At 45.1% G+C, this 18,714-nt stretch overlaps 5 protein-coding genes, 1 non-coding gene and 1 pseudogene across 8 annotated transcripts in view; 4 read left to right on the top strand and 3 right to left on the bottom strand.

Moving 5' to 3' along the window:
- The window catches only part of LOC144695267 (uncharacterized), a 556,511-nt gene that overhangs the window by 227,158 nt on the left and 310,639 nt on the right, over positions 1–18,714 (bottom strand). The gene's annotated exons all lie outside the window — the stretch shown is intronic.
- Positions 1–18,714, top strand: part of LOC144695233 (uncharacterized) — a 313,865-nt gene that overhangs the window by 16,215 nt on the left and 278,936 nt on the right. The gene's annotated exons all lie outside the window — the stretch shown is intronic.
- The window catches only part of LOC144695223 (uncharacterized), a 218,638-nt gene that overhangs the window by 63,668 nt on the left and 136,256 nt on the right, over positions 1–18,714 (bottom strand). The window lies entirely within an intron of this gene.
- The window catches only part of LOC144695243 (uncharacterized), a 157,052-nt gene that overhangs the window by 22,715 nt on the left and 115,623 nt on the right, over positions 1–18,714 (top strand). The window lies entirely within an intron of this gene.
- LOC144695228 (uncharacterized) overlaps positions 4,733–18,714 on the top strand; it is a 142,236-nt pseudogene continuing 128,254 nt past the window's right edge. Inside the window, exon 1 of the transcript XR_013579906.1 lies at positions 4,733–4,794. The product of XR_013579906.1 is annotated as an uncharacterized LOC144695228 (transcript). The remainder of the gene's footprint in view (positions 4,795–18,714) is intronic.
- trnar-ccu (transfer RNA arginine (anticodon CCU)) lies at positions 6,752–6,824 on the top strand. Its single transcript has one exon. It is a non-coding gene; the product is annotated as a tRNA-Arg (tRNA).
- Positions 9,615–15,190, bottom strand: LOC144695196 (uncharacterized). Its single transcript, XM_078566083.1, is given in 2 exon segments — positions 9,615–13,064; positions 13,066–15,190. Coding segments are annotated over 2 exon segments (1,674 nt in total). The 5' UTR covers positions 14,643–15,190; the 3' UTR covers positions 9,615–12,967.

Here is an 18,714-nt window from a genome sequence, read left to right as displayed (position 1 = left end):
TTGTGATGCATATAGTATTCACTGCATACATTCATTGTGAGTCATACAGCCTGAGGGGTCTATACAATTCCCAGCCCCTTGGTGTACTATGGCAGAAAGGTCTTAGACAGTGATCTTTCCCCATTGCGCCTTTGCGGCAGCTGTCCCTAACTTTAGTGCATCCCTCAGCACATAGTCCTGGATCTTGGAATGTGCCAGTCAGGGACAACTCTTTGCACTGGAAGACCAACAAGTTTCAGGCAGACCAAAGACTGTCTTTCACCGAGTTGATGATCCTCCAGCTGCAGTTGATGTTTGTCTTGGTGTGTGTCCCTGGGAACAGCCTGTAGAGCACACAGTCTTGTGTCACAGAACTGCTTGGGATGAACCTCGACAAAAACCACTGCATCTCTCTCCAGACCTTCTTTGCAAAGGCACAATACACAAGGACGTGAACAACGTTCTCTTCCACACCACAGCCACCTCCAGGGCAATGTACACAGGTGGTGAGACTCCTGGCGTGTAGGAAGGATCTGACAGGGACGGCTTTTTTCACCACCAGCCAAGCTACATCTTGGCGCTTGTTGGAAAGTTCTGGTGATGAGGAATTCTGCCAAATGACTTTGACAGTCTGCTCAGGGAACCATCTGACAGGATCCACCATCTCCTTTTCCTTCAGGGCCTCTAGGACGTTACGTGCCACTGCCTGATGGACTTGTGGTCAAAGGTGTTTCGTGGCATAAATGTTTCCATGAGGGACAGGTGGTATGGCACAGTCAAACTACTTGGAGTGTTCCACGGCAGTGTGGCCAGACCCACCCTTCACAACATCAGGGACAGATAGAACCTCGGCACATAGTGAAACTTGGTGTTTGCGTACCGAGGATCTACGCACAGCTTGATGCAGGTACACATAAAGGTGGTCATCAAGATGAGGGCGATAAAGGCAAAATGCTGTGGATGCTGGAAATCTGAAACAAAAACAAAAAATGCTGGAAAAACTCAGCAGGTCTGACACCACCTGTGGAGAGAAAGACAGAGTTAACGCCTTGAGTCCATATGACTTCATCAGAGCCTTCTTCTTGAGTGCGATGTTGGGCACGTTTTTCCCCCCTTTATCTCAAGGCGATCGCCACCACACAGGAGCAAGGAACAGGCCTCACTCTTGCAGAAGCAACCATGATCATGGACTCTCCCCTGCCAGGTAAAAATTGAAAAGAACAGAAATTACACTTGAACTTAACCAAAAGACCATGAAGCTTTTGCAGATAGTTTCACATACATGCATCTTCTGTGCACGTTCAATAATTTTAATCAGTCTGGAAAACACAACTCTCAGCATCATTGTTTCCCTCCTACCAGGTAAGTATATTTCATTAGGTTCACATGCTGCCAGCCCTCATCGAGCACTGCCTCTCACAGTCACACACGCTCAGTTTCAAATCATAACCACATCCCGTTCAGAAGCTGTTGCCACTCCTAAAGGTCAATTCTGCACGGCGTTGCAGTTGTATGCTTGACTGTTCCTTTAGAGAAAAGGCTGCACTGATAGAGACCCTTCCACCCTTATTTGCTGTATTTGTTAACTGTATTCCTCAATCTGTTTTTACATTGTTTTTAATATAGAGACAGAACAGTTGATACAGCAACCCTGCTTAAACCACATGGACAAAGGACTTGAAAAATCTGTCATGAAAATATAATAATTTTAATAATATTATTGTGATTTATTGTAAAGGTAGGTTAATCGTGGGGTTTTGATTAGTTTCTCTGTGTGGATGTGTGTGCGGGGGTTTTAATTGAATTGCAGAAAGCTATCTGGAGCTTTTGACCTATCAAAAGAGAAGCTAGGTTTGAAATACTAAATACATAAACATGGTTGAAGTTTTAGGATGTGAGGTGTGAAGAACTTTTGCATTTTTAGATAAACCAGAGTAGTTTGAATTTCAAAGAGATGATGGGGATGTTACAACTGGTCATAAACAATGTGTTTATTTTCCCAAAGATTACTGATAATATGAGTACTATGGAAGATTTATTTTATTGGAAAAGTTAAGTTGAAAAGACATATTGGAACAATGGAATTTACATTAAAAAGGGAAAAACCTGTATAAAGGATATGAGGTTTTCCAAAAGGAGGAAGGCATTCTAAGATCTGACAAGTGTGAAGAGCCTCCAGCCTGTATGTATCAAGTTTCTGTCTACAGGAACCGAAGCTGAGAAAAATCACTGCAAATATCACTGTCCAGGTGTTGTGTGTTGCTTGGCCTGGGTCTGTTGCAATCTATTTTGTTTTACTGTTGCCTTAATGGAGGTGTAACTGGGAGGCAGATTAATTAGGGGAGTTAGGAGTTATTATAGTAGTAATTTGTGGATCTATGTGTGCGCTTAAAATCTTTTCTACTATTAATCAATGTTTAATCGACTTTTGTACAAAACCCCTGAGACTTGGTGGACTTGTTACTACTGGATTCAAGCACGCATCTTGAAATAAAAATACAAATTGTGAAACAGTTGTGGCAGCTGTTTTAAATTTCTGTCTGGGGATTTGAGCATCTCAGCATTTACCATTCGCGGTGCCATAACAAAATTTCAATCTGTTTTTGCATTTTTTTAAATTTAGAGATAGAACAGTTAATGCAGCAACCCTGACTTATTTACATTTTTATTTACTGGCCTTTTTACGACTCCTAAGCAGAAATTAAACAAACACAACAGTAGAAAACTGGTTGTTGCCGAGCAACAGGGGTCCAGAGAGGCAGGTCTCACCCACAGACACACACACACAAAGCTACACACACAAAGTTCGTTTTGGAAGCTGTTGGAGTTCAGCCGGTTTTGAAGATAGCTGCCAGAGAAGCAGGCTAGAAGGGGCAGATATCCAGCTGCAAGCTAAAGTTGGTTGCAAGTAGCTGTCAGAGAGAGACTGGAGCAAGAGGGGGCAGATAGCCAGTCTCAAGCTAAAGAAAAACCCCGTGAATCCAGGGGAGTGGAACAGGAGAAAGTCCAAAGTAGACCTTCCAGTCAAAGAAAGTACAGGAACCTGGAAAAGATCCTGTTAAGTGAAGTTAAGAGTGAGGGGCAGAGACAAAGGCTCGAAGCTTCAGATTTAAAGAGTCAAAAGCTGCAGAAAGCAGTTTTAAAGCAAGAACAGCTTGCAAGAGGCCAGAAGGTCCAAAGAGACAACTGAAGGTCTGCAACTCTTTGCTATGGGCATGTGAAGCAGTTGTTGACAGTTGTGTTGGTGAGAGAGAGTGTGTGGGAGACAGCTTAAATGCATGTGGTGACCCAGGGAAGAGGAACATCGGAAGGAAAGTTCAAAACCCTGGGGATGAACCCTTGCGGAAGGCGTCTGAGGGAAAGCATCAGTTTGGGAGAAGATTCCAAAATGAGTTCTTGGAGAGTGGAGATTGGAAAGACTTGTGTGAAGGACGGAGTTCAGTGAGACTGGTTGGCTCAGTGTGACAAGCATCTGGGGAGAGTTGAGGAGAGATCCATAGCATCTGGTTGGGGTGGCATCTACCACTTGATTTCAGAGTGTGGTGTGTCTGACTCCAGATTGCCTATTGGTAAATGGACTATGTATTTACTGTGTACATTAAAGTGTAAGATAGCTTTGTACCTTGTGTTACCCTTACAAATCTGTATATATCCGTAAAGGAATAGTTGTGGGTGGAGTATTGTAATATAGTTTATCTTTTCTTGTTTGAGAAATGTTTTATTCTTTTGTTAAAAGTTAATCAGCTGATTCCTCTGACTCTGTTCAGGAGCTACTCTTCATGTATCTGAACAAACAAATAAAAGTTAGTATCTATCAAGCTGTGTTCCATTCTGGGGTCAGGCTTGTCCAGGAGTAACCTTAGCTGGGATCGTAACAACTGAGGCACTAGGGGTTTTACCTGACCTTGCTCTCCACCAGCTCTGAAGAAGAGTGAAGAAAAGAGCGTCTGACATCACCCAAACAGAACATTGCACGAGATTAGCAAGAAAGGAGGGATCGACCAATATGGCACCTCCTACTCAGCACCTGATTGTTCAGAACAAGAGCAATGATTGGCCGAATGGCATTTCAATCAGGATGGTTTATGCACCTGATTGGCTGCTTTCAATAATGACCATCCTGATTGACAGGCTATTGGCCAATATGTCCAGGAACCTCAAAACAAAAACAGAATTACCTGGAAAAACTCAGCAGGTCTGGCAGCATCGATGGAGAAGAAATCAGTTAACGTTTTGAGTCCTCATGACCATTCGGCAGAACTGAGTATAGTTAGGAGAAAGGTGAAATATAAGCTGGTCTAAGGTGGGGGGGGGGCGGGGGGAGAGAGAAGTTGAGGGCGGGCCTCACCTTCTCATATTCAGTAATGAGCCATCAACAAAAGTCAGCCTGTAAATCAGAAGGGAAATGCTTCCAATAAACACACTCAATATCCAACACACAGCTCCAGGCAAACAGTTCAGCACAAAGCACCGAGTAAACAGCTCTCTCAGCTGGATGTTCTCACACAGCATAAGGGGCATTTCCACAGCTGATTCCCCACAGGATAGTCAGGCTGCCTGAAGATTAGTGTGGATATTATGTGATGTAATAATTATAAATTGTGTTCGTTCACTCACCATCTCCTGAGTTGGTTTTGAGTCCCTACAGGAAGTGAAGCAGCTGTGGAACAGGAAGAGGAGGGAATGGGCAGAGTTGGTGGGGCTCTCTGATTGACGTCTCTCACAGCCAATCCAAATATTTCTGGAGTAACATGAGTTTCCTGAAGTTTGGGAAACTGACCGGTGAAACGGAGGCGACTTTAAGCAGCAGATCAGGTGGGGATTTAAACTTGTCATTGTCCCATCTGAATAAAACCTCACTTATTGCAGCTGCTGTCTCAGTTCCCCCGGTAAATGTTTGACAGAGATTTCTAGTGTGGGAATAACATTCTTCATCCTCGGAGGCTTTCAAACTGACAACATCAGTGTGGGATGTGTAGCCTCGGATGTGTTTGACAGCAGATCAGAAGAGGGAGACCCACAGCATCCAAGACAGTGATGATGTGCAGTGGTGGGATCAGCACAAGCACAGGAGAGAGGGGCACAGGAGAGAAGGGTACACAAGAGATGAACAAAGAGATGGGGGAGGAGATTGATCCACACTTCGGGGAGTGATTACGTGTTGAGGGTATAACCTGTGTTTGGGAGTAGCTGTGACTTGGAGATTGACTCTATGACTGCTGGAGTGACTTGGGGAATGATCCCTCACCCCTTGCCAGACCTCTCTACCAGCTTCTTGCACATCGCCTGATGCCACCCCTCACTCTTCCACTCACCCGTCACCTCTCACCTGACCCCATGTCCCTCTCCAGGATTTGGGAGGCGACAACACATTCAAGGACTTTGGAGAGGAAAAGGAGGTTGGAGATGGAATGGTAGTTTGCAAGGACGGTGGGATCAGGGGTTGTTTTTTTGAGGAGAGGTGTGATAACAGCAGATTTAAAGGAGAGAGGGATAAAATCTGAAGAGAGAGAACCATGAACAAAATCAGCTAATGTCGGGACCAGGAGGGGAAGTTGGATGATCAGCTGTTTAGTGAGAATAGGGTCGAGGGAACAGGAGGTGGGTCTCGTGGACAAGATGAGCTCAGAGAGGGTATGAGGGGAGATAGGAAAGAAACTAAAGAAAGATGTGAGTTCAGAGCGAGGGCAGGGGGAGCATTAATGGAAGTTTATCCAGGTGGGCTAGTGGAAGGGAGGGAAGTGGCAGAGGCAGCTGGTGGGATTGTTTCAATCTTATTTCCCTGAGCAAAGAGATCAATAACCAGGGAGCAGAGATTTAAACTAATTGATGGAAGGATTAGAGGGGAGTTGAGGAGTAATTTTTTCACCCAGAAGCTGGTGAGGGTCTGGAACTCACTGTCTGAAAGGGTGATAGAGGCAGAAACCCTCATCACATTTAAAAAACACTGGGATATGAACTTGAAGGAATAATTTCTCCACATTGACTCTGTCCCATCAAACACTCACATTGAAGGTACAGCATGGGTTAGATACAGAGTCAAGCTCCATCTAAACTGTCCCTGGATGTCCACTGGCAGTGGATGGTTAACCAGTTGTCCACCATAACCTTTCAAGTCTGTGTCTCTTGGACTTAAGGGAGTGGATATGAGGTCTGTACCCAGAGTGAGAGAGGGGAATGGTTTTATCGAAGACTCAGGCATCTCAGGTGGAGGTGAGGGTGTGGTTGAGTAAATCAGGAACTGCAGAAATGTTGTGGTGAACGGTGGCCCAAAGGCCGAGACAGTTGAGATTTGGAGAGTGCGATTATTAGTGAACTGGGGGATAGTTTTTTCCAGGGACAGATACAGAAGGAGGTAGAGCTGGAATGTGGGAGGGGGATATGGGTGCTGAGTAACACATGGAAGTGATCAGAGATGGCCTTCTCTGTGATTGATATGATGAGAGTAGTGAGACCGGGTGAGACAGCGAGGTCAAGGAGGTGGCCGGGAATCTGGGTTGGGGAAATCACTGAAACTTTGAGACAGGGCAAACAAGGAAACTTCTAGAAAGACAATAGCTTCTCACATACAATCTATACTTTGCCAGCATTAATTACTGACACACAAAATACAAATCCTGATCCTGTCAGCTCATTGCTGGAATGTTTGGAATTGATCCAATCTGGTTGCAGATGAAAAGATAGGGCCGGCCCACAAAAAGGCATCAAATTTGGCAGCGATTTCATCGAGACAAAGGGTCAAAGTTACAATCACCAAACCCCATTTTGTCCAGCCCCAGTGGCCTAATGGATAAGGCACTGGCCTCCTAAACCAGGGATTATGGGTTCAAGTCCCATCTGGGGTGGATTAAAGTTTGGTCTTGAAACAAATCTCCTTCTCTCAACAATGTGATAGTCAGGGAGCTTTCTGTTTAGCTTCTTAGCCAATCTGGGCAGTTCCTGTTCAGCCCCCTTCTCACTCTGTCTGGCTTTCCACTGACACAAACCAATGCAAGTTTCTCCCAAGCTGTGCACCATCCCAACACTCAGGGAACAATGTCACCTCCACTTTCCAGGCAAATACTGTCCCTTTAACTCCTGTCTTCAGTTTACTCAACACCCAAACACAGTTACTACTTTGAAATGACAACTGATAATATGTAAAATTAGCTTGAGCAATTTATGTCAGGAAGGGTATTAAGGAATATAGAGCCAAGTGGATGGGGTTAATATACAAATCAGCCATAATCTAATTGAATGGCAAAACAAACTTAAGGGGCTGAATGGCCTCCTGTTCCGATGTTCCTAAGTTTATGAGTGGATCAGGATCAAAAGATGGGGAAATGGATTTGAGATACGGATGAACCATCATGGGATTGGGCTTGAGGGGTGAATGGCCTCCTCTTGTTGCTGTAAATGTGTACAACAACATAACATATTGTTAGGGAACAAACAATCCCATCGCTGTCCATCACCCGTGCACCCTGTTCTCTGGGTTGTTACTGAGTGGAAACCTGTTTGAGCAAAATAGGATTTATAAGAAGGGAAGAATTAGAGTACGAGAGAAAGCTTGCCAGAAATTTAAAAACAAATCAGATTTTGTTAATTCTTTTCTTATTTAAATATATATACAATGTAAGTGTTGGTCCTATAGAAAGTGAGTCTGGAGAAGTAATAATGGAAAATATGGAGATGGCAGATGACTTGAGCAGGTATTTTGCATCGGTCTTCACTAGAGAGCATACAAGTAACATCACAGAAATAGCTGGAAATCAGAAAATGGAAAGGAGGGAGGAACTCAGGAAAATTACAATCACCAGGGAAGTGGTACTGAGCAAGTTGTTGGAGTTGCAGATTGGGTCCTGATCGATTTCATCCTAGGGTCTTAAAAGAAGTGGCTAGTGAGGTAGTTGATATGTTAGTTTTCATTTTCCAAAATTCATTGGATTCGGGAAGGTTCCATTTGATTGGAAAATAGCGAATGTAACTCCTTTATTCAAAAAGGGCAGACAGAAAGCAGGAAACTACAGGCCAGTTAACAATATTTGTCATAGGAAAATATTAGAACCAATCCCCACTCTGCACCAGATTTGTACAGTATTGGTCTCCTTATTTAGTGAAGGATGTAGATGCATTGAAAGCAGTTCAGAGAAGGTTTACTAAACCACTACCTGGAATGGAGGGGCTGTATTTTGAGGAAAGGTTGGACAGGCTCAGCTTGTATTCACTGGAGTTTAGAAGAGCAAGAGGCAACTTGATCGAAACAGATCCCAATCTTGACAGGGTGGATGTGGAGAGGATGTTTCCTCTTGTGGAAGAATTTAGAACTGGGGGTCACTGTTTAAAAATAAACAGTCGCCCATTTAAAAGAGATGAGGAGAATTTTTTTCTCTCAGAGGGTCGTGAGTCTTTGGAACTCTCTTCCTCAAAAGGCAGTGGAAGGAGTCTGTGAATATATTTAAAGCAGAACGAGATAGATTCATGATAAGCAAGGAGGTGAAAGGTTATTGGGGGTCGGTGGTAATGTGGGGTTGATGTTACAGTCAGATCAGCCATGACCTTAGTGAATGGTGGAGCAGGCTTGAGGGGCTGAGTGGTCTACACCTGCTCCTAATTTGTATGCTCGTATGTTAAATATGGCACCAGGATCTTTGACACCATGAGGGGTGGTGCCTTCCTGCTTGATTGGCTATGCTCCTTGTGAATGCATAATTAATGAGCTCAACAGTGGAAGATCGCAAGTGTTTAAACATCCTGTCACCCAGCGGGAATCACACCGACTTTCCCGCCCACCACCGGACTTAAGACTCCAGTTTAGACTCCACACCTGCCGATGAATTTTGATTCTCTCTTCACTGATGCTGCCAGAAATGCGGAGGTTTCCAGCACTTTCTATTTTTATTTCAGATTGCCAGCGCAATATTTTGCTTTTCTTTGACGAAAGCAAACCTTTACTTAAAAATTGTGACAAATTGAAGCAGTTTCATTTAAGGGTTGTACAGAGGGCTCTGACTGGCTTCATGATCAATGCAGTGTGTAAACATCCGCAGGATAATTCCTTCACTCATTTTACAATATGTTTCAATAAATGGTGGGTGGGATTTGTACAGAGAGCCCAGAATGTGGTGGGGCTCAGACAATATGTTTAAACCCTGATGTCCTGGCCAACATGGATTCTGCAATCAACATCACAAAAACAGATTATCTGGTCAATATCACATTGCTGTTTGTGGGAGCTTGCTGTGCACAAATTGGCTGCCACGTTTCCTACATTATAACAATGACCACACTTCAAAAAGCACTTCATTGGCTGTAAAGTGCTTACAGATGCCGTGAGTTTGGAAGTTGATATATAAAGGCAAAACTTGGTCTGGAATTTTACGGTCCTATCACAGTGGGGACAGAGCCACAAAATGTGGCGAGCCATTCTAAATTCCATTGACTTCAGCAGGAGGGTAAAATCCGGCTGCAGTAAAATTCTTCCCTTTCTCTCTTTCTTAGGGAAACATTTTGCCTCCTGTGAACTGGAAATTATAAACCCATTGATGGAGAAAGTATACCAGCCCACAGTAACATTGACCAATATATTGTGTACAGGACTCTTGCTGTAGACTCCTGTTTCAGTGAATAGGAACATACCTTGCTGACAAATCAGATAAAAAAGTGAATTTATTGAGAGTTATAAATCTATACAGATGATTGATAAAGCAACATGCAAACAACAGAGTATTCAGTTTACACCAAAATTTGAATCAATCAAAATAACAAAGCATTTGAAAATGACTCAAGATCTTTCCCAGAACACGAAGTGAATCTTGGAAGAGTGTAAGGTGAACATATCACACCGTTATTACATTGAGGTACGATGGGCTAAGGGAACTCAGGTCTGTAGAGACTCACCCCCAGTCCCTCACCATACTCAGGATAGTAGTCCTCCCAGACAGGACAGTACAAACATTAACCATGGAATTAGTCAAACACCTGTCACCTGAAGAGGATCTGTCTATAATTCACATCACCAACTAAAGCAGAGTCCGATTCTACCCCATACCCATTCCTGAAAGTTGGCTCACTTTACTAACACACACACACTCACCATGGGAAACTCTCAGAATACTACAGACAGAAGTTTCTTTAAAATCTCTGTGCTTTAGACTGACTCCTAATTCCAATGGTCAGAAATGACACCGATATTTAGTGGCACAGCATGGAGCTCGTTTTCATCATACAAACACATGCAGAATAGAAGAGATCAAGAGTGGTTTGCAAATCTGTTGCAGAGTTGACAACGACACTGCAGTCTTCTCCAAACTGTAGATCATGTGTATCTATGGTAGTCAGTTTAGTTTTGGCACGGAGGTGACCGAGGTAAATGAGTTTCCCATCTTGATGGTATTTAATACTGACACCAGAGGGCAGTTGATGAGGTGAATAGTCACTGTCAGGTAGATTGTAAATAGAATAGGGGCTATCACACAGCCTTGCTTGACACCAGTCTGGATTTTGAAGGCTTCTGTTTCAGATCTCCCACTCAAGACAGTTGCAGTCATATCATCATGAAGCATTGGAGCACAATCCACAGTGCCTCACGATTTACTGAGTTAAATACTTAGGTCACGATAATAAATGTAATGAAGAGTTCCTGGTGTTGTTCTCGACATTTTTCTTGGGTTTATCTGGGAACAAAGATCATGTCGGAGATTCCTCTGGAAGGTCTAAAGCCAAGTCAAAGTTCTAAGTGATGTCTGTATCACTCGATCCATGTGGGGGACTGATGCCTGCTGGACAGATCATCGACTTGCTCGATCGGTGATGAACATCCACCCAGAACCAAGACAAAAGTCCAAGAGGAAGATCATCAATGTCTCAGCCCTAAAACAGCCCGACTGAAGAGAGGAATTCCAGGTGCAGCTCATGACCAATTTGGAAAATCTTCACACATCCAACTCAATTCCTGAACAGTGGGATCAAATAAAGTCAGCTGTACTAAACTCCTGTGTCTGGACCATTGGGTTTGGACGGTGAAATATGTGACCTCCTGGAACAAAAACAATCAGCCTTCATTGTTTGGCAGAACAACCCAAGGTCATAACTCAAGAAGGCAGCATTTCAGCAGCTCAAGGGCTGATGCCCAAAGACAAATCCGGAAGATAAAGGACATGTGATGGGAAAAGAAAGCCCGAGAGATCCAGCAGTATCTGGATCATGACATGTGAAGCTTTTTTTTGACGCCACCAGGGCCATCTAGAGTAAAAACAAAGTGCTGCAGGTGCTGGAGATCTGAAATAAAAACAGAAAGTGCTGCAGAAACTCAGCAGGTCAGGCAGCATCTGTGGAGAGAAAAAATCCCAACGATGCTGCTTGACCTGCTGAGTTCCTCCAGCATTTTCTGTTTTTATTTCAGGGCCATCTTTAGATCGAGATAAATGGACAAAATCCCCTTCGTTCACAGGATGGTGTTTCTCTTCTTAAGGGTGACAATGCCATCTGTTAACGCTGAAAAGAACATTTTGAACAACTTAACCATGAATCCACAGTGACAGCTGATACCCTCCAGTCTATCCCCCGGTGCCTGTGGTAAATCCATGGGTGAGTCACCATCGATGGGAGAGCTGCAACAAACAAAAAGATGCAAAAAAACAAAGCCTGTGGCCCCGATGGTATTCCAGCTGAGGTCTTCAAAGTTGGTGGACTTCTGCTCACATAAGGACTCCATGAACTCATCCTATGGCTTTGGGAGGAAAAAAAACTCTCACCGATTTCAAGAATGAGACAATTGTAACTATCTTCAAGAAGGGATATAAATTACACTGGAAACGATTGAGATATTTCCATCTTGTCCATAGGAGGAAAATCCTGCCATGCATTCTACTGAATCGACTATGAAGAGAAGCTCAGAAGCTACACATATTCCATGAGAAGCTACATATATTCACACACGGCCCTGTCCTTTGAAGACAAAAGGAGCATTGTGTCTTTTCCAAGTAAACAAAAGCTCAGGGTACAGCCATTCCCTGGTTTATTCCCCAGGGTAATCCCTTGACCAGAGTCACCCTGCCTGGTTTGAAATTAAACAAAGCTTGGCAGTTAACTGTCACTTACTGGTGCATTCTCCATGGCAACACTTCTACCACAGTACACTTGCTAACCAATCAGCACTTGCTTCTCATGCAGTACAAATTGTTGTTCCCTTCACAATTTGAGATTCTTGCGAATTGCTCTGATGAGTGCAAGAGGAAACGCTTCGACAGCATGTCTCCTTTCTCAACAATACAGTGAATGTTGCGGGACAATGGAGACCATCACAGCCGAGACACATCCTGGCTTCCCAGCTGGGGTCACTGATCAGGAATGGGATTCCTGGCTGATTGCCCCCTTCCATAGGCCAGAGATACTGAGGCTAATTGAGGTATCTCCATTACTACCTAAGGAACTCATACCAAGAGGGTTTCTCCCCTGTTTGAGCACGTTGATAGACCAGGAGACACGCTGACTGTGTGAAAGCCTCGTCACACACCTCACACCTGAATAGTTTCTCCCCCATGTGAATCCACTAGTGCTTCAGGAGATCAGATGAGTGGGTTAAAGCTGTCTCACAAACATCGCACCTGAAAGATTTCTCCCGTGTGAGTTCCAGGATGTTTGAAGGCCTCAAGAGAATTTTATTTGTAAATCTCACATTTAAGAGTCACTCCCGTGTGTGAATCCCTGATGGACCAGGAGGTTCGAAGAGCTTGTGAAGGCTTTGCAAAAAAATCTCATACTTGAATGGTTCCTTCTGATGTGAATGTGCTGGTGATTCACCAGGCCTGATGATTGTGCAAAGCCCTCATTACACACCTCACACTTAAACTGATGCTCCCCAGTGTGAAATCATTGGTGTTTCACGAGTGTCTCTGACAGGGTGAAGGCTCAGTCACAAACTTTACACTCAAACAGCTTTTTCCCAGGGTGGATGTGTCAGTGTTTCATGAGCATTGCTTACTGTGTGAAGGCTCAGTCAAACATCTCAAGTGTGAACGGCTTCTCCAGTGTGAATGTGCTGGTGATTTAACAGACCCAATAATTGCGCAAGGTCCTTATTACACACCTCACACGTAAATGGTGTCTCCTGTGTGAATGCGTTGGTGTCTGCGGAGATTTGATGAATCCGAGAATGATTTCTCACACACCTCACATGTGAATGGTTTCTCACCAGTGTGAATACGTTGGTGTTTGCAGAAATCCGATGATGTTGAGAATGATTTCTTGCACACGCCACAGGGGAATGGTTTCTCGCCGGTGTGAATACGTTGGTGTGCGTGGAGGCTCGATGACTGTGAGAATGATTTGTCACACACATCACATGCAAATGGCTTCTCCCCTGTGTGAATGAGCCGGTGATTTAACAGGCTAGATAACTGCACAAAGCCCTTATTACATACCTCGCACGTGAATGGCTTCTCCCCTGTTTGAAGGCGTTGGTGTATACGAAAGTGAGACGACCGCGAGAATGATTTGTTGCAAACCTCGCACTTGAACGGTTTCTCCCCAGTATGGATGCGTTGGTGTCTGCGGAGGTTTGATGATTCTGAGAAGGATTTGTCGCACACCTCACATTTGAACGGTTTCTCCCCAGTGTGAACACGTCGGTGTTTCACGAGGGTCGATGACTTTGTGAAGGCTTGGTCACACACCTCACACTTGAAGGGTTTCTCTCCTGTGTGATCTCTCTGGTGTATCAGGAGATCAGACAATTGGATGAAAGCCTTCTCACAAACCTCACATCTGAAGGGTTTCTCCTCTGCATGAATCCTCTGGTGTGTCAGGAGCCTCGTGGATTTCGCGAAAGCTTTATTGCAAATCTCACACTTGAAGGGTTTCTCCCCTGTGTGAATCCTCTGATGAACCAGAAGATTCGATGATGTTGAGAATGATTTGTCACACACCTTGCACCTGAACGGTTTCTCTCCTGTGTGAAGGCGTTGGTGTGTGCGGAGGTTCGCTGACGTCGAGAACGAATTTGCACACACCTCACATGTGAATGGTTTCTCCCCTGTGTGAGTACGTTGATGTTTACAGAGGTTCCCCAATGATGAGAATGATTTCTCACACACCTCACATTTGAAAGGTTTCTCCCCTGTGTGAGTGCGTTGATGTTTATGGAGATTCCCTGATGATGAGAATGATTTCTCACACACCTCACACTTGAACAGTTTCTCCCCTGTGTGAGTGCGTTGATGTTTATGGAGGTACCCTGATATTGAGAATGATTTCTCACACACCTCACACGTGAATGGTTTCTCGCCTGTGTGAATGCGTTGGTGTACGCGGAGATACAATGGTGAGGAGAATGATTTCTCGCACACCTCGCATGCGAATGGTTTCTCACTTGTGTGAATGTGTTGGTGTCTGCGAAGATTCGATGAATCTGAGAATGATTTCTCACACACCTTACATGTGAACGGTTTCTCCCCAGTGTGAATCCGTTGATGTGTGCAGAATTCCGATGATGACAAGAATGATTTGTCACATACCTCACAGGGGAATGGTTTTTCCCTGGTGTGAATGTGTTGGTGTCTGTGGAGGCTCGATAACTGCAGGAATGATTTGTCGCACACCTCACACACGAAGGGTTTCTCTCCTGTGTGAATGAGCCGGTGTTTCACCAGGCCTGATAACTGTGCAAAACCCTTGTTGTACATCTCACATTCGAACGGCTTCTCCCTGATGCAACTGCATTGGTGATTCTCGAGTGTCGATGAACGTGTGAAGACTTTGTCTCACAAATCATATATGAATTGCTTCTCTTCCATCTCGCAGTCCTTGTGTTACTGGCGGGACAACAGATGGACCTTGCCTATTAGGAGATCTTATGAGCCTGTGAAATCCTCCTGATACACCTCACACTTGAACAGCCTCTCACCTGTAGGAATGAATCAGTGGTTCACGAGGCTCGATCAACGATTGAAGCTCTCAACACACTTGGAGCCACTCACACTTCTTCACAGCCTCACCCTGACTGATCACCCACAGCCAAACCTTTGGAAAGGTTGGTTGATGGAAGGCTCCACACCACTGACCAGTTTCAGATCTGATGATATATCAAAGCTCCCCTGACCCGACTGATTTCCAGATGATGGTTTCACTGCCCAACCTTCTCTGTGTTGAGCAATGCTGTGAAGGGACTGGATGTCTTCCCACAGTTGTGCAGTTGCTCCTTGGGTGATGGTCAGGATCTACCTGCGGTGTCTATCCTTTGGCGTAGTACAATGCAGTCCTTCTGTAACACAGAAAATTAAACATGATTTCCTCCAACTCCCTCTCCTCCTTTGCTGACGGTCTGATTCCTTAGTTTTTTATTTATACTTTCACAGGATATGGGCGTTGCTGGTCAGGCCAACATTTATTGCCCTTGATGTGGTGGTAGTTAGCCACCTTGTTGAACCGCTGCAGTCTATGTGGTGCAGGTACACACACGGTACAGTTTTTTTTTCGGGGTGGGGGGGGGGGGGTTGGAGTTCCAGGATTTTGAACCAGTGACAGAGAAGGAACAGTGATATATTTCCAAGTGAGGATGGTGAGTGACTTGGAGGAGAGCTTCCAGGTGGTTGTGTTCCCATGTATCTACTGTCCTTGTCCTTCTAGATGGTAGTGGTCATGGGTTTGGAAAGGACTGTCTAAGGAGCCTTGGTGAGTTGCTGCAGTGCATCTTGTAGATGGTAAACACTGCTGCCACTGTGCATTGGTGGTGGAGGGAGTGAACGTTTGTGGATGGAGTGCCAATAAAGCCGACTGCTTTGTCTAGGATGGTGTCAAGCTTCTTGAGTGTTGTGGGAGCTGCACTCATCCAGGCAAGGAGAGAGTATTGCATCACACTCCAGACTTGTGCCTTGTAGATGGTGGAAAGGCTATGGGGAGTCAGGAGATAAGTTGCTCTCTTGACTGTCACACACCTTGTTTCCAGCAGGGACACCGGATAGTGACCAGTGGCTACTTTATTTCCTCCGCCGAGCCCCCCATCTTCCCAGGCCCTGTGAGGTCAATGGAAAAGACAGTTGGGCAGAATCAGCTATCAATTCACTATGAGCCCAAGTTGTGCTGGTGAAAACTAGTCCTACCCTTAGCGTATGGGTTTAATAGAAAAAACACTCAGGAAAAATATTAATTCAATGGGGATTTTGAAATTTCTCACCCTTGTTTTCCAAAATTATTTGAAGAAAACACACTGGGCAGGAAGTGCTGGAAGCTAAGGAAAATATTGCTTCAGTGCAGCTGATTGAAGGGTTCTGGTTTATCCTGGGAAATTAGATACACTGCACTCGCTCAGACTGCACATCCCAAATTCAGCTATCAACCACAGCACTGGGCAAAACTATCAAATCCAAGCCCAGGCTTTTGGGAAAGGCCGAGGCCTTCAGGTAAAATCTTTAAAGAAGGTACAAAAAAAATTTCAATAAAGGTGTCTCTGCACCTCCCAGATAATTACACCTCACCTTCTCATATTCAGTAATGAGCCATCAACAAAAGTCAGCCTGTAAATCAGAAGGGAAATGCTTCCAATAAACACACTCAATATCCAACACACAGCTCCAGGCAAACAGTTCAGCACAAAGCACCGAGTAAACAGCTCTCTCAGCTGGATGTTCTCACACAGCATAAGGGGCATTTCCACAGCTGATTCCCCACAGGATAGTCAGGCTGCCTGAAGATTAGTGTGGATATTATGTGATGTAATTATTATAAATTGTGTTCGTTCACTCACCATCTCCTGAGTTGGTTTTGAGTCCCTACAGGAAGTGAACCAGCTGTGGAAGAGGAAGAGGAGAGAATGGGCAGAGTGGGAGATTGACGTCTCTCACAGCCATTGAGCGATCGAACTCGTTGCAATCCCACCCATAATTAACTCAATCACTCAGTGCAGCCAATCGGAGACGAGAGGGCGCGACTTTATCGATGCAGGGCGCCTCCCGGCTGTTGCAGATAGACAGCGGAAACGACATTCCCTTAGCTGCATGTGGCCCCGCGCCTGCGCAGTGATGAGCGGCAGGATGGAATCAGGGGGAAACACAGCCCGCGGAGCCTGATGGAAGTTGGTGTTCTGACGCGCGCAGCGGCGGTTGGCGCCCAGCGTTCGGGATTCGAATCTGAGAAAGCGCGAGACCGAGCGGCTGTCACGTGGGCGGGGCTGGAATTACTGGTGCGCACCTGTAAATCCCAGCCCCAGGCGGCGGGAACCAGGATCTCAGCCGTTTGACCCTCTTCACCCCTTATCCCCCATCACCCCAATCAACATTTTTCAGGATGATATTCAGAATTGAGAGATTGTAACTATCAGGTAAGATTGAACAGGCTGATCTCCATTTCCCTAGAAAAAAGAAGGCTGAGGGGTGACATGATAAAAACCTTTAAAATGATGAATTATAAAATGAAGAATTTGGGGGTAAATGGAGAGAAGATGTTCCCACTTGTGTGGGGGAGTCCAAAACTAGGGGCTAGAAATAAATCCAATAATGAATTCAGGAGGAGAAACTTCTTCACCAAGAGAATGATTAGAATGTGGAAGTTGCTACCACAGGGAATGGTTGAGGTAAATAGTTTCAATGTATTTGATGGGAAGCCAGGTACGTACACGAGGGGGAAAGGAATAGAAGGATCTGCTGATAGGGGGAGATAAAATAGGGAGGGAGAAAGCTCATGTGGTGCATGAACACCAGTAGAAAATAGATGGGCCAAATGATCTTTCTGTGCTTTAAAAACTAGAATCAAAACAAAAAAAAATGTTGCAAATACTCAGCAGGTCAGGCAGTATCTGTGGAGAGAAACAGAGTTAACATTTCAGCTCGAGATGACCTTTCATCAGAAACTTGGTTGCATGTTGGGCGGCTTTTCCTTTTGTCAAAGAGCAACCCCCAGTCTCACCACCCCCTCCCGCTCTCACTGCTCCTGCCTCCTTATCTTCACTGCAAATCCTGCTCAAAGCAGCAACCCCTCCTCCTGCCGACCCCCCAGGTCCCATGGTCTAAATGTCCCTTATTTGATTTTCTCAGATTTGGTCACCCTGGAGTCAATCTCAAGTCACAGTCACTCCCGAAGCATAGTGTTACTCTCTGAGCACAGAGTGAATCCAGAGCACAGAGACACTGCCAAAGTCACTCCCCAAATCCGGCTGTCACTACCCAAGACATACCCGAAATCCCCAAGTCAGAGTCACTCCCAGACACACAAGCCAGTCCCCAAAGACTGGCTCAATCTCCTTTCCCACTCTCTTACTCCCTCCCATGCACTGTCTCCCATGCCTCTAAACCTCCCGTACCCCTCCCTCTCTCCTGTGTCCCCCTCTCTCTCTCCTGTGCCCCTTTCTCCCTGTGCATGTGCTGAACCCATCACTGCACGTCATCGCTGCCTTGGATGCTGTGGGTTTTCCTCTTCTGATCTGCTGTCAAACACATCCGAGGCTACACATCCCACACTGATGTTGTCAGTTTGAAAGTCTCTGAGGATGAAGAATGCTATTCCCACACTGGAAATCTCTGTCAAACGTTTACATGGGGAACTGAGACAGCAGCTGCAATAAGTGAGGTTTTATTCAGATGGAACAATGACAAGTTTAAATCCCCACCTGGTCTGCTGCTCAAAGTCGCCTCCGTTTCACCGATCAGTTTCCCAAGCTTCAGGGTCCCCCTTGTCCTCACTTATCACCCCACCAGCCTCCGCATTCAAAGGATCATCCTCCACCATTTCCGCCAACTCCAGCATGATGCCACCACCAAACGC

Source organism: Cetorhinus maximus, chromosome 21 (assembly GCF_964194155.1).
Source record: "Cetorhinus maximus chromosome 21, sCetMax3.hap1.1, whole genome shotgun sequence".
Taxonomy (NCBI): Eukaryota; Metazoa; Chordata; class Chondrichthyes; order Lamniformes; family Cetorhinidae; genus Cetorhinus; species Cetorhinus maximus.
The sequence above is the reverse complement of the archived record's forward strand: the minus strand, read 5'-3'. Positions and strand labels throughout refer to the sequence as shown.